General features: G+C 39.6%; 1 protein-coding gene across 10 annotated transcripts; it reads right to left on the bottom strand.

Annotated features, from left to right (window-relative positions):
* Window position 1: 1 nt before the first annotated feature.
* RECQL (RecQ like helicase) lies at window positions 2-23,217 on the bottom strand. Of its 10 annotated transcripts, none has more exons than XR_008464776.1 (16): window positions 22,514-22,967; window positions 20,857-20,928; window positions 19,478-19,675; window positions 17,439-17,618; window positions 16,454-16,560; window positions 15,281-15,479; window positions 14,015-14,181; window positions 13,607-13,688; window positions 12,442-12,590; window positions 12,239-12,356; window positions 10,482-10,620; window positions 9,539-9,630; window positions 7,221-7,440; window positions 6,220-6,349; window positions 5,761-6,014; window positions 2-4,156 (listed from the first exon to the last, which is right to left on the bottom strand). XR_008464776.1 is itself a non-coding variant. In XM_054190918.1 (16 exons), the coding sequence occupies exons 3-16, from the start codon at window positions 20,870-20,872 to the stop codon at window positions 5,820-5,822; spliced, it is 1,992 nt and encodes a 663-aa protein (XP_054046893.1). In that variant the 5' UTR covers window positions 20,873-20,928; window positions 22,514-22,603; window positions 23,102-23,217; the 3' UTR covers window positions 2-5,819. The 10 variants fall into 10 exon arrangements, 6 of the variants coding, with proteins under 6 accessions (XP_054046893.1, XP_054046911.1, XP_054046926.1 ...); XR_008464774.1 differs by having other exon boundaries at window positions 2-3,369; XR_008464797.1 differs by having other exon boundaries at window positions 2-3,285.
* Between the last annotated feature and the right edge of the window lie 18 nt (window positions 23,218-23,235).

Below are 23,235 nucleotides of genomic sequence, written 5' to 3'. Positions count from 1 at the left end.
GCCTGCCTCATAGCTCCATGTATAATTCGCCTACCATGGTTACCAGAGCCCAGTTTCCCCATGGCTTACTGCCATGTGTGTTCCTCATCTCAACCAGTAAGCCAGCCTTGATGTGGTGGGTGCTGCCTTACCTGCTTACAGCTACCTCTGGACTTGGGTGGTGTGAGCATTCGCTGGGGTGGGAAGGACCCTGCTTCCTAAAGCTACTTGCTCAGGCTTACAGGGCAGTCAGGCAGTGTGTTACCATCCCACTAGCTCACCTCCGCTGCTCAGGCCTGTGAGTACTTGCTGCAGGTTTCAAGACTCCTGTTCCAGCTAACGGTACCATCTCTGTTGAGCTGGCTCAGATTAACAGGGGTTAGGGCACAGGGCGCGCAGAGCTCACTGCCTGCAAATACATGGCAAGATGGGTGCTTTATATTTTATTTTTCTCATAAGTTTATTTCTGAAATAAATGCTACTTGGCAAAGTACAAAAACTTTGACCAATGAAAGCCAGGATGAGATGTCAATTGAGAGCAGCATTTTACTGGTTGTCACTTCAGCTGTGCAAGTAGTGTAGTAGAGCTGCACGGTGCCTCCTGTCTGGTCTCCACCAGGATCAGTGTGCAGTGCACTCCAAGGAAAGGCTGACAAAACAGCACTGCTGGATGTCTTCCCTGGCAAGGGCCTGTGGAGCAGGCTCCTGGATCCAGACTATGTGGGAGATGGTACTGGATGCAGTTTTGAATGGGAATGCTGTACCCTGACGTGATTCTTAATAGACAACTATTACAGTCGCTTAACGAAAACCTTCATGGGGACTATGTGTCTCAGCCACTTTCTGCCCTCTCCTAATTTCCACTGTCATGGCATATTGGTTCCAGGAAGGAGTATTTGCAGGTACTAAACTCCAGTTTGATTTGTGGTAACTAGTGACAAAGTATCTACTGTTAAGTTGCCAATGGGGGCTTAAGCTGTTTGTTTTCAATTGTAACTAGCTCCCTGGCTATATGTTTAGTTACACAAGATGCACTTGATGTGTACGTACAGGTTTGCTTCAGTCAAGTTCCTTCTTTTTTGGTTGCTAGGCATGACCTAGTGTCTAGGTGACACTAGAACTTAAGCTATTCTGTAATGTCCTCTCTGTATTCCACAGGTTGTTTCATACTGGCTTTTGGTTTTGTTCTAAAGTTGTGATTTGGGAGTTGCTGTTTGCTTAGGGTCAAACTAGAAACAGTTTGTTGTACTCTACTAAATGCAAAGTTGGCGGTACATACTGGGCATTCTCCCAGGAAATCACTATTTTTTAAGAGAGTGACTGTTTAATTCAATGAATTCATTCCACTTTTGGCAAAGGTTTCAGTTAAATGATGGGTGAAATACTAAGCTTTAGTCGCTGACAAGATTCTACCAGCTTTAGTCACAGACAAGATGAAGAGCATGTTCTTATTCTATCCTGTTTGTTTTAGATTTAAATTGGTATACATCTGAATGTGTGTGAAACCAAAACGACACCTACCAGAACTTACATTTATAATGAGTTTGAACTTGCCTTACTGATCATTGGCTGCAAAATACTAAAATAATAATTAAAAAAATAAAAATAATCTACTATTCAGCCTCATGTGTACCTCAGCAATGCTTGAAGTCTGCAGTAGCTGCTGGCTCTTTACTAGTCCGGCAGCAGAGTTACTTGTTCCTGGAAATACTGATCAAAGGAAGTCAACGGGTATATATTTCTACCTTACATTCAGTTAAACATTCTCCCTGCTGAAATGGGAGGCGGAAGAATTCCATAGCTGAAGATTCTCTTCAGTCCTTAGAGCACATGAGGAAAGAGATTGTGACCCTTCGTGTAGAATGGCTGCAGTTCGGCCAGCAGGATGTGGTGTCCTACATGACAGGTTGGGTTAGGCGTGGAAAGAAAAAGACTTTGTGGCATGCGCTTCGTTACTCTCTGCAGAGGGTAGGACTGAGCAACTAAAAACATTGCTGCTCTTCTAGTAAAAAAAAAAAAAAAGAGTAAAAAGGCAAAAAAGTAGTTCCAAAACTCAAAATTCGACCATAATTTCTGAGTGATCAAATTGCCACTACTTGTGAAACATCTTAAAAACAACTTCTGTCTTCTGTTCTACTCTTATTTTGTAATCCTGAGTGGTTTTTGTCATCTTTCTTCTCTCAACTATTACAGTTTTGACTAAACTTGCATTGAACCTGTGTATTATGGAGAAACACACTCAGTGTTCACCCAGAGAGGTGTTTAATTGCCATCAGCCACTCAGCTTTGTGGGATGAGGTAACGCAAGAACATTTGCAGCAGTAAGTGCTGGCACTCTCTTACCTTGACAGAACCAAGATGTTATGTGAAAGGAATCATAGGTGAGTCAAGAGAAACAGCTTGCTCTTTAAAATGGTGGAGACACACTACTCTAAGCCACAGGCAAGCAGTGATACTCCTACAGTTGCTTTCTCTTTTTTTTTTTTTTTCCCCCTCTTAGCAAATAGATAGGTGGAGTAGCAAAGTTAAGAGACCAGAAATCTCCCAAAGATTAAGTTTAATGTAGCCCACATTTAGGGCTTAAAGTTTGCAACTTTCAGTACAGTCATGTTCTACTGCTTATAGAGCAGAAGAGTACTTCTTAGGACAGCCAGAGTCACTTCTACTTAGAATACAGATTTGTAGTTAGAATATAAGCCAATTCAACAGGGGAAGGAGGGGAAAAAGGAGAAAAGTATTTCTTGTGTGGCGTTTTTTCTGTATTTCCCATTTAAAGTATAACTTTTACAAAGGGAACAGCTGAGATCAAGAAAAGGTGCCTTGTTTTTAAATATAAATTTAGGTACTTCTCAAAAGCACAGAAGAGGTAATTTTCTGTTCAAGTAACTAGCTAGAGAAACCCAGTTTTAAGAGCAACAGACATTCTAAAGGGATAAATACATACGGTATTTCACAAAAACCTCTACAAGTCAGCAGCAGTGCAATGTTGTCACAATGCCCTGTTGAAATTCTTCTCTGAAGCATACTCAAGTGTGCTGTAGTAGGTGTAAGTATTGCAGAAACAGGCCCCATCTCTGGTCAAAACCGCAGTGATGGTGATGCTCGCGTGGGCTGGAACAACTGCCCCTGGCACAGCAGAGGCTTTCATCTGCGATGGCTCCAGAAGAGGGTGCTGCAGCAGCCCGGGTCTCCAGGTGGCTGATGTCTCTCCCTGGGGCTGGTGATAGCAGCCTCACCGGTGGGAGCTGTGCTCTGGTTGCAGTGCTGAGTTGCTGGGCGAAGGAACTGCAGGAGGAGGGGAGCAGCCTGTGTGGCAGCCAGGAGGAGGAACAGGACATGGCAGGGTCTTCACAGAGACTCTGCAGAGCTAAGGACCACCCAAGCCCTGTGCTGCAAAGGAGGGAAAACCTTGAGACTACCCTCACAGGAGCAGTGGATGCAGACTCCTGCAGGAGGCAAGGCTGGAAACCTCTTGCTTCCAGCCACACAAAAGGGCTCCTTTTCCACCTGCAGCTCTGCCATTGCATTCAGGGATCTGCTTGTCAAGATCCCAGGGAGACTGCCCCGCAAGGTAAAGGGGCTCAGGAATGCTGCTTGATTTCCAAAACACAACCACCTCCAAACATAAGTACTCTACTCCTATGTGCAGAAGGCCAGCCCAGGTGAACAGAGAACTCCTCACCTAGTTCAAACACAAAAAGGAGGCAGAAGGTACAAGATACCCAGAATAAATAGAGACATTGCCTGAGCACACCAGGAGGGAGTTGTTAGAAAAGTCAGTGCTCAGCTGGAGGTGGAACTAGCAAAGGATGTGAAAGGCAGTAAGAAGAGCTTCCGTAAGTACCTTAGCAGCAAAAGGAAGGGTAAAGGAAAGCATGGTCCCGCTGCTCAGAGGGGTAGAGGAGCTAGTGACACAGGACGTAGGAAAGATTGAGGTACCTGTACTTTTTGCATCATTTTCACTGGTAAGGTTTGCTCTCAGACCTCGCAGGTCCCCACGCCCACTAACAGTCTGTGGGAGTAAAGCAGTAGGGGAAGGTGGAGTTACAGATCACTTAAGACGCAAATCCACTGGACTTGGATGGGCTGCACCGAGGAGCACTGATGGAGCTAGCTGAGGTCAGTGCAAGACTGTCACTTCTGAAAGGACCTGAAGAGTGGGGGAGGTTCCTGATGACTGGGAAAAGGCAAAAAGGAGGGTCTGAGGAGTTACATGCCAGTCAGCTTCACCCCAGCCCCCAGAAAACTTACGGAGCAAATACTCCCAGAAGATATTTTCAGACACATGAAGGTGACTAGGAACAGCCAGCTAGATCTCCCAGAAGCAAAAGCATACCTGATCAACCAGACTGACTGAGATAGATAGATAACTGCCTTTGTGAATAAGGGGGTAGCAATGGATGTTGTGTACCTTGACTTTAGCAAGGCTTTTGACATGATCTCCTATAATTTCCTTACAGCTAAAAATATCAGTGAGATATAGACTGGATAAATGTACAACAAGGTAGGTAAAAAGTTGTTTGGACCACCTGGTTCAAAGAATTGGAATCTATGGTATGAAAGCCAACTAGTGGCCAATTACTAGTGGCAACGCTCACAGATCGATTCTGGGGCCAATACAATTTGGGATCTTCGATAACAATCTGGATACAGGGACGGAATGTGCTCCACCCAGTCTGCAGACAACACCAAGGTTGGGAGAGATGTTGATACACCAGAGAGCAGGGCTGCTGTTCAGAGGGACCTAGACAGGGCTGACCGGGACCTCTTAGTTAAAGGCAAAAGCAAAGTCCTGAACCTGGGATGGAGTAACACCATGCAAGAGCACAGGCTGTAGCGGGGCTGGTTAGAAAGCAGCTTTGCCGAAAAGGACCCAGGTTCCCAGTAGATAACAAGCTGAACATGAATTGGCAGTGTGCCTCTGCAGCAAAGACGACAACTGCATAGTAGACTGTATTAACCAGAATGTAACCAGCAGTTTGGGGGAAATGACTGTTTCTGTGTATTCAGCACTCGTGAGATTACAGCTAGGGTGCTGGGTTAAGTTTTGCACTTCCCAATACGAAAAACACACCGATACACTGGATTGAGTCTAGCAGGGGGCTACCAAGCTGCCTAGATGCTTAGAAAGGAGAAGCAGGGAACTGGATTTCTTACAGATTAAAAAAGAAGAAAGCCAGGGGAGAGGCGGAGAAATTGTCGTGATCTTGCTGTTGACTTTAACTACCTAATGGAAAAGCATAGCAGCGATGGGGCCAGACTCTTCTCAGAAGAGCACAGTGGTAGGACAAGAGGCAACAGAGAAGTTGGAACACAGGAGATAACAGTTAGCTCTAGGAAATATCCTTTTTTCTTTTTTTGGTCATGAAGGTGGTCAAACACTGGAACAGGTGTTGAGAGGGGTTGTGGAATCTCCATCCTTGGGGACAACCAAACTTAACTGGACGCAGCCCTGAGCACCCTGTTCCAACTGGACCTGCTTTGAGCAAGAGGTTGGACTAGATCTCTGCAAGCCCCTTCCAGCCTGCGTGACTCTGCAATAGTGTTACCGCACACTACTCTCCCAAAAGAGTTAAAAAGGCAACACAGTAATTATTTACATTTTGTAGTCATTGCTGCATTGTAAGATATGCACCAGTTATTTTGATATGAAGCACTTTTCCCTTGACTAATAGACTTTTTCTAGATTTGAGGGTTTTAACGATACTTGTTTCCCTGATGGTGGGTTTTTTTTTTGCTTTGAATTAAAAAAAACATTACTAAAACACAAACTGAACTTACACACTGCATTGTCCATGGAGAAGCAAACATGATTGGATCCTACATGCAGTCTGTGAAACTCAGTCAAGAACTACTGGCTGGTCATCTCCACCTGCCTGAAGCTTAATCTTCTTTGCTTTTAAGTTAGAACCACTGACTGAACTAGGCCGTTTATGTTCCCGTGACTTCTTCACTGCTGAATCTTGGGCAGTCTTTGAAATAGTCTGAGCATCTTCTCTGCTTCCTTTCGAATTCGAAGACTGAGATGGTTTGTCCTGCAAGTTATAAACAAGTCTATTAAAATTCTGGCATTATTTTTCCTTTTTTTTCAGTGTTCCCACACAAGAGAAGATAATGAGATCTATTTTAAAACCTGTTGATTGCATTACTATGAAAAATGTGTTGAGCATATACCAAACTATTAAAATAAACTATAATGGGAAAGGTATCTATATAGCAGGTCAGTACATATCTAAATACCTTGTAAACATTTTTCTTGTTTGTTAGTCCTTGTATAGTGATGACATGTGCCTCGTTTTTCAGCAAACTTGCTTTTGGTCCTATCTTCAGGTAGGATATCGTAGCAAATGCCGTGAAGCTGAAGTCTTCCCTGCATAATTTAAACCAGTGTTATAAGAGAAGGCTGGAGACAAAGACAGGCTAGACCATATAGGGGAAAAATGGGACACATTAACCCTTCTGATGGATGTTCCAAATAGCAGCTTAATTCTGCTTTATCTATTCAAGTGGATAGTCAGTTAATTTAGAGCAAGTCTGGCCAGCACTTAACATAGTTCAGTTTGTGGATTTAACATACACACACATGTCAAATTGTTGGAATACATAGAGGAAAATGAGGAAAAAAGATGTAATAAGTCATCTGCCCACCCTCTTAGAGTGTAAAAAGTCAGCTGTACAAACAGCCAAAAAAAAAATTAAGGCAAAAATAAAAGGATTAAATATTCGATTTGCACATATTCTCGGAATTTCTAAAACCATATGAAAAGACAAACCACACAGACAGCCAAGTTACAGGAGAAGCACTGTTGTTACTTTCACTACGCTTTCTTAAAATTTCTGAGTACTACTTTCCACATTAGCCAGCCTTCATCTTAGACTTAGACTTCATCTGGGCAACCCCATTTGCTTTGTTAACCGTGAAATGTAAATGGGCTCTGTATAAACAGCAGATTTCTCCCAAACGAAGCCTGCTGTATTCAGGTTGAACCTTTAAATTTGCAGAAGACCCCAGCTTTTTAAAACCGCAGGAGATGCAGCATTTCAAGTGTTCCTCCAACTTCTGTTTTAACGTTTTGAAGTACAGTAATCTCTTGAGTTTTTTAAAATACGTCAAATGCATCTGAAATAAAAGCTAAAAATGAGACTACAGAATGCATCCTATCCATTAATACTATACAGAAGTAACATGAGTGTAAAGAAAAATGACTACAGATGTTAAAAAAAGTAGTCATCTTACATACTTTAGATATTGCTGCAGTAGTAAATGGGCAATAATTCTCTCCAGTTCCTCTCGAGGGTGCTTTGGTGGAGTAACTTCAGCCACCCTGAATTTTGATACACCTTTCCCAGACCACGCATCGATTAATTTCAGTGGGGTGAGTTTCTCACTCATGTTTTCAGCTTGCTCAAGTATCTTGATTAGATCCCTGCAGTATCCTGTTATATCCATTTTCTCACATGCTACAAATAAAAGTGAAGTAACATTTCAATAGCAAGTTATAGTTATTTAGATAGTATCCATACATACATTAGGTGTATACAAATATATATATATGCACTTTTATATGTATATCTATAAATATATATCTATGTGCCACATAATAGCAATGTTTTTTTGTTTGTTTTTAAACTATAACTTAAAAAATAAAGCTGTAACTTTCCCTCTGTCAAATTAGGATATATTTGTACAAAACCTCACATTTATCGCTCTACTGCATTATTAAGACTCCAATCCTGCAAACATTTTTATGTGTATTCTATGTTACAAACCACACAAATCATTTCAAAGAAGCATTTACAAAGCATAAAATTTGTAAGATAGCTACTATGTTGCTCTGCAGCTGGATTCCTTTTCCTCACCCATAATATTTATTATGGAAAGATTAGAAAGCAAAGAGGAATTGAAGAATGTAAGTGAGACATTTCTTCTCTCAAGACACAGACAAAATGAGACAGAAAAAAAAGTATTGATTTAATTGAACAAATTAGCTTAATTATGAATAATTATTCCGAGCACTAACACATCCATGTAGCACACAATGATCATGCTTCTACTGCATGATCAGATCACGGCATAGCATTACCCCAACTGCCTCCTCCAATGCTAAGAATTAAATACTGAAAAACTAGTACAACTGCTAGGTTTCCTCAGACCTTGCTTATGTATCAAAAGGCCCTGGGGGTAAATCAGCATTAAAAAGGATATATTTCAACTACACTTCATCATATGGCTCCTGTAAGTCTTGGGTACAAACCAGCTGCATACTCTTCTCAAGCTCTGATCCCAGTATAAATTTCAACTAAGCCCCATTTCCAACTAGAAGATCAAAAGGCATTGTTACTTGCATGATTTTGCAAAAGTTTTTACCCCCCAAAAAATATACAGGGAAATAAAATCTAGTTATGAGAACAGTTTTGAATACAGAGTTGTTCCTAAGTTTTTAAGGTGCTGATCACTACATTATCCAAATGCTTTGCAACAGATACGAGGTATGAGGAGATGGTATTTTCCACATATTACAATTCACCTGGTCCTCAAAGAAATTTAAGGTGGTTTTTTGTGTCCAGTTAGAGATGCCCAAGACCAACTTTTTCTCAGCACTCTTTCCAGAGCTTTCTAGCTTTCTATAGCATTTCCTATGTCTAAACCAGAACTCTCACTTAGATGCAACAGATACTTTGTGCATCTTCAGAGACTTACGGCTTTCTGGACGTACCAAAAATGACAGTTAAAACCAATGATCACCCACGAAAGTGTAGTTTAAGGTAGCTACCCAACACCGCCCAAGATGTTTGTGGGCAAAGCAGCAAAAGAACTTATGTCGCAGAACTGCATTCTATTGAAACCATCCTTCTTACCATGCAGCAGGTCCTGTTTCAGCTCATCTCCCAAGTTCCCCCGGAGTCTGGCCCATATGCCTTCCCTCTTATGATACCAACTTTCTTCCAAAGGAAGAGCACGCACTAGACAGACAATGTGCTGTTTGGGCTAACACACAGCAAAATCCTGAATTAGCATGCTCAGTTGTTCTGCCCAACTGTCATGCACAGTCCTGACACAGGCAGGTCTCACGAGCGTGCAGCACTGAAATCTTCAGAGACTTTACCAGGCAAGATGTAAAAAGGACATGCGCAAACTGTGTCTTCTCGGAGCCTAAGTGTGAACAGTTTGGCATGCAGAGAGCAAGAAGCTCCTTCTCAAAATAAAGCTTTCACACCCCAAAAAAATCCTGAAACAAAACCCAACACATACCAGAATCTTTTTAAAACAGGTAAGCCAATCTCCCCCTTGCCCAGAGCTTCACTGTCTGAGCCCGAAAGACACCAAAGTGTCTGGCCTCAGGCAAAAAGCCAAACCAGGAGGAGTCCTGCGAAACACCCTGAATTTGGCAAAACTAAGCCACCAAAAAATGATGTTCATAACAGAAGAACCTTGGAAACAGGCAGTATTATGAGCACACTTTACAGAAGTTGCTCACGGTTTGTCTAAACTACGTATTTCTTTAAGCCAACCTTCTCTCTGTTCTCTGTCCTTGGTTATAAAAAGCAATTTACTTACAGTTCTCTCTACAGCAGTTATCACACATTCCGTTGCAGTTTGCAGAATCCCATACTTCATCAAAATGACGGGCTATGAGAACCCGGCGACATCTGAAAGAATAGAGAGCGAAGAGGGAACTATAGAACATAAATGTATACATCCCTGTCATAAATCATGAAAGTGGCAAAAAGAAGGTCCTCTGCGTCAGCTCATATCTCAAAACAAGCACGAAGAATTATCCAAGGAAAAATCAGAAAACAAACACTGCAACACAGTATTCCCTCTCAGTTATGCTAATAGGAGTAACTAGTAGCTTTCAGCAATACTGAACGCTGCTGTAAAAAGAGTTTGATTAAAGCAAAGTAAGTATAATCTGCAATTCCAATAGAATGGAAAGTCTTAAGAATATGAACTAATTCTTAAGACTGTGGCCAACAAAGGCTATACTGAAGACACAAGTTGCCCACAACATAGATACAAGTGTTTTCCACGAAGTATTCAATACAGCTCAGTACAGCGGATGAAGCATTAAACGCATGTGGATTCCCTTGTGGCCATGAAATACTGGTACCTTAGAGTGAAAAAAAAAAAGCACTCCAGTATTTGTTCTGAATGGGATTTGAAATACAAATGCTGTTTGTTGACAGGTATTTTATCGCAACATAACTGCTTCCAGAACTTTACCCTGAGGCTGGCAAGCAACACACCAACATTCAGTTATGTGCAAGTGGACACATACTGAGCAGCCAAACCACAAACTCCAAACCCAAGACTGTTACAATGGTAGTATTTCTGTAGTGTGGTGGGGGTTTTTTTGTTTTGTTTTTGGTTTTGTCGTGTTTTTTGTTCAGTGGTTTTTTTTTTGTTTGTTTTTTTTTTTTTTTTAAACACCTCTAAAAACCCCAACAAAATTAGCCTAACTTTTTAAAAACTAGGCAGCCAAGCCACCACAGTAACTTACTTGTTCATATTCTGGCAGTAAGACACCATATCATACAGCTTCTCTTGCCCTACATTTTCCATCACTACCATTGAGCTGATTCTGAATATGTCTCCAAAGCCATAATACAAAACGCAGTCAGCTTTTTGGTCATCTCTACCTGTAATGCATTAAAATAAACAAAAAATTTAGACTTTAAACTTTAGAAGGGATTTACTTTAAGCATAGCATTTTCTGGTACAAATTCCGCTCTTACTGCATGGGCTTCTGCAGTCCCCATACACAGAGTGCACAACTATAATGGAATATATCACGCACAACATATTAGCCAATAGAACATAGCATGATATGGACTAGAAATAAAATAGATTTAGAACAGTCTTCTACAACTACAGAATTAAGTAAACTTAAAATACTACACAATGAAGATTTTGACTCTTTAACAACTGAAAAAATATTGATGTCATATAGAAAGTCAGTGAAATCCCCTTTTTCTCACCCTAACACCTCTTGGAAAATCGTAGCCAAACATATCTTGAAACTTAGTTCTTATTTGATTAAAAGACATTGTGAGCTTCAAATGCCTTAATAGGTATTAACAGTAATAAACAAAGAGAGAATTAGATATGACTTAACAAAATATTCCATTTAAAACCGACTGTATCTTCTACAGCTGAACTTAGATCATCTCTTCCTTCCCATTGCTAACCTTTTCCAGTAACGTGCTGATGGGTGCCCTCTTGCTGTTTACAAGATCCAGAGAGCAGAAAAGGTCTAAAAAAATTACTTTTAAAAAGTTTAACATATAACAGAATGGAACTACTTCACATGGATGGGCAGTCAAGGGGAAAAAGGAAGCTTTCATAAGCCTAGTAGTACGTTCAGGCAAATGAGTAGCAGTGCTTAATTAATCCCCGACCCAGAAGAATCTAATTTAATTCGAGTTATGAAAAAGAAACAAAAAAGCTTATTCTCATCACCCCAAGTTGATAAACATTGTGAAACAACTACTTCAGCACCTATACGGTCCTTATCTCTCTACTGCATCTAGCAGATGCAAACTCCCACAAACTTTGATGACTGTTGTATTTCTTCGGTCAGCATTAAGGCCAATTTCTTTCATACAGGCACAGTTAAAATCTCAACCAATTGCCCCTCAGGGTCCTTAAAGAGCTTTCCTCCACATAGACTAAAATGTGCCTTTGAAAATGTAATAATGCACAAGGTCAAAAAAACTAAAGCAAAACAAAACACCACAATGCCTTTTTTTTTTATCCATAGCAGTTATTTAGTGCTGCTATAATTGATCAATCCTTAAAATTCCATGCTCCAGACTCCCCATCCTACTTGTATTTCTGTGGCCACTGAAATTCATACAGCAGTTAGAAATCACCTAGAGACAATCTGAGCAAACCATGCGTCCCAGCTGCTATGCAAAGAAAAAAAAAATCCCTTCTGTAACATACATCCAATCAATGTCACGTTACGAAATTATTCTGGTAAGCCACACATGTCACAAACATCAAGTAATTAAAAAAATGCTGAGTAAAGGGCTAGGTACCCAGTTATTCTTTGCTACGCTGCAGTACAGAGACCCAAGATCACTAATGTAATTTAGATTTGCTTTAAAGCCTCTTTACAGAGGCAGAGTGGCATTATACACCTTAGAACCTGTCTTAAAGACAAGACACTTTGCAGAAATGGCTGAAATCAAAGTACAACATTATTGGTTTAACAGATGTAAATGGCTACTTTGCAAAAGCCATTTCCTACAATACCTGCGCGTCCACTCTCTTGGTAGTAGTTCTCCATGGATTTGCTCATAGAATGATGAATTACAAACCTCACATCAGGTTTATCAATTCCCATGCCAAAAGCAACAGTCGCCACTACAACCTGAAATAAGATTAAGAAACCATCAAGATATGAAAACACAATTTGTTTAAATGAGACATAAGTCTATGAAAAGTATCAACTTTACCTGGATTTGATTTGCTGCCCACCCTTTGTGAACTTTTGTCTTATATTTAGCATCCATGTTTGCATGGTAAGTCCCTGCCTTAATTCCTAGTTTCTGCAAACTCACAGTAACTTGTTCAGAATCCTTCTGAGAAAAACAGTAAACGATTCCTGCACAAAAGTGAAAGATGCCTTATTGTGATGTCTTTCAAAAATACTTAAAAACAACTCTGAAAGTTTTATCACCTTAAAAATAAATAAATAAAACCAGTAAACAATCTCTGTGCCTATTCAGTTTGCAGTACTGGTAGTTATGAATGAAACTTCAATTATCAGCTTTGACTTGGAAGCTAAAGAAAATGCCAATCCACATAATCATGAAGTATTCTATTAATGTTCAAGGAAGACAATGGTTATTAATGCTTATGTAAAGGGGTGCTGTTCCTTATGGCATCTATGATATTTCACCTGAGGTTTCACATAAATCTGCTCTTTGTCATTAGTCAGTCTGCGCTAAGTCAAGGATTACACACAGACCCACGCAATTTGCGATCCTCTTAGCACAGTTTAGACTCAGGGAGCTGCTCAGCACAGCCACAGAGCTCCACAGCAGAGACAGGGACAGACTAGTGCTCCGGAAAACTGGGTTCCTTTGTAGTACGGCTCTCCTCGTTATTTGCAGTACATAATTTATTGATTCAGAGTCCACTTTTACAGTGCCACATTCATCACAAAAGCACAACGCACCCCACCACACCCCCATCCTGGACATTGAATAATACATGAATCTTAGGATGAAATATGAAAAAGTAGTGTTAAAGACAGTAAGTACGCTGACACATAGCTACTAAATGTCATATGCATGACAAGAACATAGAGATAACCTTTTTGAGCCTTCTTTTTACAATCTTAAAATTGCTATTATTCTTATCTATGTAAGCATTGTTCTATATACATCACAACATTGTATTTCAATACTTCAGAAGATATAAGTAAACTGTAAAGACATTTAAACACTAATCATTGAAAAGAGTAATTATTCAAGTTATTGATCTTATTAAATTTCATTTCTTTTAATGCTGAATGCCTAATGTATGGTGAAACCAGAATGTCTCAACACGTTTCAGGAGCATTGAAAACATCCCTGAAATGCTGAAGGTTACAAAAAATAACTTTTTTTTTTTTACCTGAAAGTCCTTTGTATCTTCCATTAATGATCTTAACTATGTCCTCAATGAAATCTTCATTATTTGAAGGCTTATGTCGAACCTCAAAAACATAATAAGCACATGACAAAGAGTTCTTCAAGTGGGCACACAATCTGTCAAACAATCCTATTATTCTGTATCTACCTACCTCTCCCCTGTACACAGTCCTACCCTACTAAGCCTTGCTCACAAAGACAAAGCAGACAAAGTTCCTCTGCACATGACAGCAAGTTCAGCAAGAAGTCATGAAAGAACACCATCATTCAGTTGAAAAGCTATTTATTATTAAAATGTATAATTGGAAATCTATTCTAAAATTCATCAACCGTAACTTACAGAAGATAATATGACTACGACACAGTCAAACAAACAGGTAGTAAGACATACCTCATAGTAAAGATTGGGCCGGTTAAAAGATGCAGTAAAGGTAATGCACTTCTGAACATGCAAAATTTTCTGAGCATCCTTTAAAACATGATTTGTAGCAGTTGCTGTCAATCCAATCAAGGGAACATTGGGAAACTGCCTTTTCAAGATACCAAGAGACTTGTAGTCTAAGCATGGAAACAAAACAGGGAAAGAAGAAGATTTCTCATACCTTTAATCAAAGTTAAAAAAGATATTAATGTAGATAGCATTCAATGTGGTAATACTGCAGTAAATGTTATTATTGATCAATTTACTACAGAACTAATTTATACATCCAAATGAAGTAATAAAAATGTTGCATTTATCAAAATAGACACTTTCTCTTCCAATTGAATTTTATAAACGCCGCCACAATTCAGAAGGCAAAATATGTTAAAATAGAAGTTATTAAAAAGTTAGAAAAATCTAAGTGGCACCGCATTAATGAACATTCCAGTTATTTTGCAGATCCGTTTTTACAAACAGCTTTTCAGTAAACATAGTTTTGCTAATAAACAAGCAACGTGGAATTTGGATACATAGGCCAGACTGTACCAAGGAAAGATTCTAAAGGCTCAGTGCTGACAATCACTTGCTGCCTTAGAATAGAAATGCAGCCAGAGGTACATATCCAAATTCCACGTTCCCCGTTTAACTGGCACGGCTCTTTGCTCAGACACCACTTTCTAACAAAACTGCAAAGGTTGACTTTACAGTTACTACTGCTCCAAATCAGATGTTCTTCCAAAGGCAAAAAACCTGTAAGCAGTAACCAACAGTCTTCTACAACTAACAAGATAGGAAACAAACTGAAGCACGCTTTCTTTCCTTGCAAGTCAAGGGCATTTGTTTCAACTTGTTTTAGAAGCAACTAAAATACATCTCATGAATTTACAAAATGCTCTACCTCTGTCGCCCAAAGTGCTAGGGAGAGGTGTACAGAATGACACTTTTTCATGTAGCAGTAAATTAAAGATGACTGTAAAGTAAACTGATGTAGGAGTTTTTCAGAACACTGACAGCAAAATCTACATTGAAATCACCCCCATTTGCATGAACTTAGCTCCTGGACAAGGATATAGTAATTTGTAAATAAAATGTAAAGCCCTTGAGCTAACACAGGTACTTGCCATACAGTAAGCATTTACTTAACGCATGAAAAAAGCTCCTGGCTTTATTTCAGGCCTAACTCATTATCTATTGATGCCTGAATAACACTGCAAATTGGATTTCTAACAAACATACCAGGCCTGAAGTCATGGCCCCATTGACTACAGCAATGGACTTCATCTACAGCAATGCGAGCAAGACACCCTGCTTGATAAGCTTTCTCTAGCTTTGACATGAACATTTTGCTTTTTGCAATCTTCTCCGGGGTCACATAAATGAGCTTCAGTTGCGAATTTCTGTTTAGCATTTCAGTATGAACCCACTTCACATGTTCCTGTTCAAAACAAAAGGAGAAATCAGGGGCTAACATACTAGGATAACACACTGAAGTTCCTTAGCGCCAAGATTCTTAAGAGGTAATTAACAATTCATAAGAGGTAATTAACAGAGACTCATAAACTGTTACACAGTATTTACCACTACTGTAGTAAGTCTTTGCAGAAGATTATTATATATAAAATGTTAATTTTAATACTTAGAAAATCTGTCACAGAACTCTGATAAAGCAAACTATTGAGTATTTATCTTCGCTTCATGATGTGGTATCAGTATTTTCCCAACAAACACAATAAACACATGTACCAAACATGCCCATGGTACAACAAGTGTAAAATAATTTCTTACACACAATTGTAATCTTTATTACTGAGTTTTCAATGCGCTCTACCTCAAAGGAGGCTCCAAGTTTGGCACGTTGCATCAAGCCACTAACCTATCAAATCCAGTGCCACGTACAAGTTAACAACCATGGCCTCCTGGCAGTCAGGAATACATATTTCACTGTAAAAAAACAATTGACTAATAACAGACTGGGAAATAAGTTGCTTCTTGGCTTCTGGATCAAACAGCTTACCATCCTAAAGTAAGATAAATAATTATATGTAAAAGCCTGCACTGCTCAACATGTTACTAGTGGACAAAAATCACCTACTCCAATGTTAAGTCTAGAAACTGTGCAAAAATCTACAACACACATCAGCCAAAGGTACTCACATCCTCTAAACAGTCCCATGAAAACTATTTATTCCATGAAAGGTGTTGGCTTAGATGCGTTTTTGTCATTAAATCAAGAATGCAAGACACTTACTCGCATCATCCGTACTACGGCACGTAGCTGGCAAGATACTACTGACAGAATGGCATTAGCTGATAAAACTGCCATTCATTCAGTATTCATAAGTAACAGACAGAGGCAAAACGATGGCACATATACCACAAAAGCCATGAAGACTTGGCAGTTAAACATACCTTACTGCTTGAGGCATTTAATAAAGTTGCAGAAATACCAAGCTGTTCCAAAACCATGAGCTGATCTTCCATAAGCGATATCAAAGGACATATCACAAGTGTGAAACCTGTAATAATAAATCACTGTGCAAACTGAACAGTTCAGATGTCACAAATATCTCCTCTAACACTTTCTATTAATGCATCCGACCTGTTCTAAAGGAGCTGCCAAACGTGAGCTTAAGTTTCATACACAATATCAGATTCCCCTCCTAGATAGCTGGTGAGTGAGTGCCAGGTCACACAGAGATACTTCCGACCAACTGCCTGTGACATTGCACCTTCTTTTAGAACCTAGACCACAAACAACTGAGCTGCAACAGAGTATAAGAACTAATACACAAAACAAAGAAAGTTGGATTCACATTTGTGCCGTGAGGTGCTAATTTACCACACAACTAAGCAATACCAGGTATTTCTAAATTTGGTCTTTGTAAATAAGTAAACTTCCATGCAATTGGATGGGTTATTTTTCAAAAAAAAGCTTAGAACTGCATGCTTACGTTTAAAAAATGAATACACAAAGTCTCTCCCAAATAATCCGAAGCTAAAAAACTTAGAGTGGAACAGACAAACAACAGAAATCCATACTTCAATAATTTACAGTCTGTATACTGAATTAAAAGGAAAAGAAAGGAAAAAATAGTGACAAACTTTTAAAAAGTTCTTTCAGTGTTTAATACTATAACATATTGAAAGGAACCTAGATAAATTAAATCTAAATCACATCTAAAAGGCACATTTATTTTGAAGTTGCTATTGCTCCTTCAGAAAAAATAAAGAGAGCAAAGCAAATATTTCTAGTAAATCTTTGCTCTCGTATCTTTGCTCTTTTTTCCCTATATTGTGATATTAGACACCAATATAATGTTCATTCTCCACATAACTACAAAAGGGAGAAAATAAATCAAATTGTTTACATATGACTTCTTCTTCCCTTACATACCATCAGAACAGACAGCTGGTAGCTGATAGCAAAGGCTCTTTCCACCACCTGTAGGCATGACAAGAAATATGTCCTTTCCTGCCATTGCAGCATTTACTGTTTCAAGTTGCAAGGACCTAAACTTCTGGAGTTTAAACTTGCTCTGCAGTGCAGTTTTTATCTTCTCGTACCATGGAAAATCTGTTAAAGGGAAAAAACCAAACACATTTCATAACCAAGTTTGTTCAAATACAAGAAGGAAGGGCAATTTACACATACAATAACTAAATTTGGAAGGAATACAATTTTAGATCTGGGAAAGTGTTCAAAGGTTCAAAAATGTCACACAAAAAGCTACACACAACCCGAGTCTGTATAAACCAATTTCTAAGGTGGACCTTTGAAAACCCTATGAAATGTAAACACAATCCACCTCCACGCTAAAGGCTCTCATTGGGGATGAAGAACTTCAAAGTGCTAATGATCAAGTTAACGGATTAGTCCAAAACTAAATGGAAATGAGAAGCTCACCTTGAAAATCAGTAAAAACAGACACTGAGCCCTACAACAGCCTCACTACTAAGTTGCCCAAATGCTTCCCTCATACAAATGCAGTGATTACAAACAGTACAATGAAGCCAGGGCTACCATTTTTTACGTATATTCCAGAGATAATAAGCATTTATTTAAAAAAAAAAAAAAAAAAAAAAGGAGTGGGGAAGAGTTTAATCTTCCCCAAAATAACCACCTCAACATGCTTATAATATTTTTTCTTTTCTTCAATAAAGAGCTAAAGACTGCATCATTTAAAGAGATAACACTGTAAAAACTTAAATTTCAGATGCATCAGGAAGCATATTAACCATTTTCATATTATTAAAATGCTGAAAAACTGTGGGAACTCCAGGCTACACCACAAGCAATGCAAGAATTAACTTTGGGACTTGAGGTGACATTGCTCCCTAATTGCTACAGAGAGCACAGCCAAGATCTAACACTCTGAAACCAAGAAAAGCCTACCACTGACTTCAGTGAGCTTTATACTGGGACCAAATTTAGCTACTGCTCTTATTCAAGATGTACACAGCATTTGATTGCAAAGATGATGGTTTTCAAAGCATAGGAGGAGAGAATTAGGCACAAAGCCATGCAAAACAAACTGATTTGTGCAACAGCATCAATTTGCAATTATAAAGTATCAGTATTCTTACATATGCATAACACTTTTCTCAAACACAGACAAATATGGATTAGACTACAAAATTAATTAATTTTTTAAAACGCCAAAAAAGAGACTACATACAATAAATACAGACAGAAATTAACAATGCATTTCCAAATTGCAAGTGAAGTAAAAGAGGAGGCGAAAAAAAAAGAAGATCTGAATTGAATTTGACTAGGCATCACGTGGTCAAGACCCACCAACTATCCAGGACTTCAGCTGATGTTTAACTTGAAAGACAGCGCTTCCAAAAGAGCAGCAGCCCCCTCACCACCATGGCACAGTTGCCACTTGGACCAACGCTACCATACTAAAGTATTCTATGTTACTTTTGGTAGTCAGCATCCATCTAATTTGCATTAATTTGGTAAGACAGTGAGGCTACATAACAGTTAATTTAGTAAGATAGTGAGGTAGACATAACCAATGTCCTACCCACTCAAGCAAGAAGAAACACAAAGACGGCAAGAAGTAACTTTGAGAGTGCAAGATTTTTATTATCAAATCCCATAAAGATCCAGAATAATTATTTTTAGAACATAAATAAACAGGGACTATAAGTATTGCAATATATCTAGGTTTACTCTGGGATTCTTATAGCAAATCAAATTAAGTTGTGACTTTACAAAAAGAAAAGAATAAAAGTAGTTATAACAGGCCATTCTCGTGATAATTCTGCCAGAAGAACTCAGATTAGTATTTAGGAATGTCCAGAGAGTTAAATACAAAATTAAATAGGACACTATCATTATCCAAACAAAACTCCGTATGAAAACGTTTTTCCCCTACTGAGTTAATTTACTTCTATGTTAGAATATTTGAATTTGACTCTGCAAACCTTTTTTGTTCCATGCCTCAGCTGAGGTTTCGGTGTCTTTACTTCCACCTGCCTCCAAGTCTCCTGAGGACTGCTTTATCAGGTTCTTCACCCTCATCTTCTTTTCAAGGAGCTCCTGCTGTTTATCCACAAGCTCCTGAATCTGCATCTCCACTGCTTGCAGCTCATTTTCAATGGAAACCAGTACCTCCTCTAGCACTGAAGGGAAAAGCAAGGTGAAAGCACAATAGAGACTACAGTAACACGCTAATCCCAGTTTTAAATTATATTTTAATTAATTTGTTGATTGAGAACAGTCAAAAATCAAACAAAAACCAAAAGCAACCTAGAGAAACAGACAGCCTGACAGGCCTGCTGATAAGATTATAGCATCTAAGATTGTATATGCCATGTAAAAACACTTAGCAAGGCTTAACAACGTATTTCTTACATTAGTCATATATACACAGGTATAATGTAAATGGTACTCTCTGATGGGAGATACGCAACACTATCATTGCCTGCATTGATTAATAGTGAAAAACATATATCACAATCTAGTTTCTCAAAAGCAGTGCCTCTCCAGAGAAACACTTGAAATTATTTTCTTTTCTGCAGGTGCATGTTAAGCAGTGAAAAGCATATTGCATCTGCCCTGATATTAAAGCTGCAAGTGTTACAATGAAGATAACAAGTACTCCAGCCAATTCCAAGGTGAGCACAACATTAAAACATTTTTAATAGAAAGCATTTACATGAGAGAAGCAACGTTAATCTCAGCAAGTAAAGGCCTTCTGAAGATGGAAATAGGGACATTAGCAAAAAGCTACATTCCATGCACCCAGACCTCCCTCCTATGCAGAGCCAGAGGATCTGCTGAACGTCAAGGTTTGAACACAGAGGGCAAAAGCTTTTGCAAACACAAGCCATTCTACAGATCTGAAAAAAACTGAAGCAAATTTTCCCCAAAAGTTTGGGTTATGTAAGTGAATCTTTGATGGGAATTTGCCTCTTTACATCCTAATATACATCTCTGTGAAACGGATTGTGTTCTAGAATCCAATCCCCAGGGCTTAAAATAACAACACATACCACAGCATGCCAGGCCTGTATCACTATTTCAGGAAACAGTTGAAACTATCTTAAAATATGAAGCATATTTTCAAAATATTGAAAACTAAGTAACTTCCTTGACAAATGTGCTTTTTAATTTTTAATCTAAGAAACAAAAAGTTATCCAGTTTGAACTTTTTCTTCAAATCTGAAGTATAACATAGACCCCACCAATTCTTTTCTAGATATATTAAATTAATATAAATAACAATCAATAACATCAGGTGATTGTGTCTGTTAGCTAAAAGATGGCAAAATGACTATACTGAATACTAATTTTGGATTACCTGCAACAGCTGCCATTTTTGGAGATTAGCGAATGTTATCCTTAGGAGATCTTATTAACTAAGATACTGTCCCTAAGAATAAAATAAATAATAAAAAGAAGAAGAAAAAATTATTTCATTAATAATCCTTCTAAACTTAGAACAAATTTACTGCAAGAGATTATTCATTAACATAGAAGGTGTTAATATAACAGTTTAAGTACTAGTTCATTTAATCTGCCCATACAAATATGTCCAACTAGATGACAACACACTTTTTCCCTTCTGCAAAAGGGGCAGATACCAACTCACAACTAATTCCTAAGGCCACAGCTCGCCAGCCTTCTAAATGAAACCAAGGGAATTTTGACCAACTCATAATTTCCTACAAGAGGCATTTTCTAATATAGACCAGTCATTCCCCTACCTTCAACCTATCTTTTTTTCATCTCTTCAAGAACTATTTTACAGAAAATTCTGAACAAATTATATTGTGCCCCTTAGAAAAGTAGCCACCATAACACCTAGAGGATCTCCTAGGAGGAAGTAGAAAGGTAGCTTGGTTCAGAGAAGGGGGGACTGGTTTTGACTAGGTCATCAGTGAGATGAATTTAGAATTCTATTTATTGGCTAATTTTTTGAACACCACTTTTTGCTGTATTATATGCTAACAATACAAAACTCAAGAGACTTGATATTCTCTCACCCTTGTTGAATTCTGAACTATTTATTATATACATGGGACCCAAATCTGAGGGAAGGTGAAAGGAAACAAATTCTGCAGACTCTCACTGTATGCTGATCTTAACATAACAAATATTTTACTGCATTCCTGTAAATGGGGGGGAAATACATATAAAAAAGAATGCGTGAATAAAACACTGGTTTTGCCAGAAGAGGTTATAATTAAAAATAAGTTAAATGCCCACACTTCAGAAAAAAGTTGTTTATTGTATAAGATAACTCATTAGCATCTTAGTCACCCACATAATTTGAGTTACTCAGTTCTGTCTTTATACCACCTGCCCCTTGCACGAATGTGTCTGGAAATATTAGTCTCCCTAAAGTACATAGCAATTAGGGGCATCCAGAAAAATCAGTAGCTATGGCACAGACACACTGTAAATGCAATATGCTACTTCTACCCGCCCCGTAAACACAATCCTCTCAAATATCATGAGGCTGACAGTTCAGGAAACATAAGCCATTTTCTTATCCAAGGAGTGGGAAGAGAATGAAAATTGCCTATGAAAGTTTCCCTATATGCTGCTAAAGCTCCAGAAGTCTTTAACTTAGCTCCTGTCTCTGAAAGAAGTAGCTTAGCATACCTTATAACTGATTCTATATCACCACTGCCAACAAAAACCCCCAATTACCATTTGATCCCTCAAGAATGAAGCTTCTAAGAAAATGAATAACGAACTCATATCTTATAAGGCACAGAGGACAAAAGGCAAGTGGAAGCATCCTGCCTATTAGGCCAGTTTTACCCCACTGTAAAAACAGCTGAATTCCTGTGAATTCATCACATTACAGCCTTTTCCAAATAGCCTGCTAGCAGGGAAAAAGAGGCCTCTAAGCAGATGCACACTAGCCATGTTAGAACAGACAGGTGAGTAATCAGCATCACTTTCCACACGGATTTTAATCAGCATCCCAGCACTGGAAGCCTTCTTACCTCACTTTCTATCCAGCCTCCAAACTAAAGCTCATCAGCCCCGAGTCTAAGAAGTGAGTGATGTAGACAGAGCATTATCAAACGAAGAACCTTTAAAATTAGGGAATAAAGCCAACAACAGTTGCATGGTGTGTCACCTCAGCAGTGGTTTAACCGGGTAAAAAAATCCCCCATCCAACAATACAACCTTGAGAAGCCACCTTAAAAAAAACCTCATTAAGCGGCCGCGGGGGAAAGCCAAACTGGCGGCAGGGAGATATGTTTACACCGGCCGTTTCAGCACCCGTCACCTGCAAGCCGAACACCAGCTGAGGGCAGGAAGCGAAGGAGCCACCGTCCCCGGGCAGGGCCGCCCCCTGCGTCCGGGCGGGCCGGCGGGTGGCTGCTGGGGCCACACGGGCGGAGGCGGCAGCGGCCGACAGACCCCTGCCCCCACCGCGCCTCATCGCCGCCTTCCTCCCGCGCGAGGGTTACCGCCCTGGCACGCGCCGCCCCACCCCGCCTCAACGGTGAGTGCCGGGGCGCGCGCGCCCCCGCCCCGCCTCCCTGCTCCCGCGCGCCGGCCCCGCGGCTGCTCCCCGCTCCCACCTGCACGGCCGGCTCTCGGGCCCCGCCCCTTCCGCCTTCTGCAGCTGCCGGCTTCCCTCAGCCAATCGCCGAGAGGAGGGAGGAGCGCGAGGGTGGTCACGCGTGCCCCCTATCCCCCAATCCGCAGCGGTCTC

Source organism: Rissa tridactyla, chromosome 1, assembly GCF_028500815.1.
Source record: "Rissa tridactyla isolate bRisTri1 chromosome 1, bRisTri1.patW.cur.20221130, whole genome shotgun sequence".
Lineage (NCBI taxonomy): Eukaryota > Metazoa > Chordata > Aves > Charadriiformes > Laridae > Rissa > Rissa tridactyla.
This window is presented reverse-complemented; position numbering and strand designations above follow the sequence as displayed.

Excerpts from the sequence above, each read along its gene's own strand:
- RECQL (XM_054190962.1), bottom strand. The coding sequence starts at position 20,386 with ATGGCTTGTGTTTGCAAAAGCTTTTGCCCTCTGTGTTCAAACCTTGAC. Across the intron at positions 13,689-14,014 it reads GGCCCAATCTTTACTATGAG|GTTCGACATAAGCCTTCAAA; the intron begins GTATGTCTTACT and ends TATGTTTTTGAG. Across the intron at positions 7,441-9,538 it reads TAACTGCTGTAGAGAGAACT|CATGTGAGAAAATGGATATA; the intron begins GTAAGTAAATTG and ends TTTTATTTGTAG.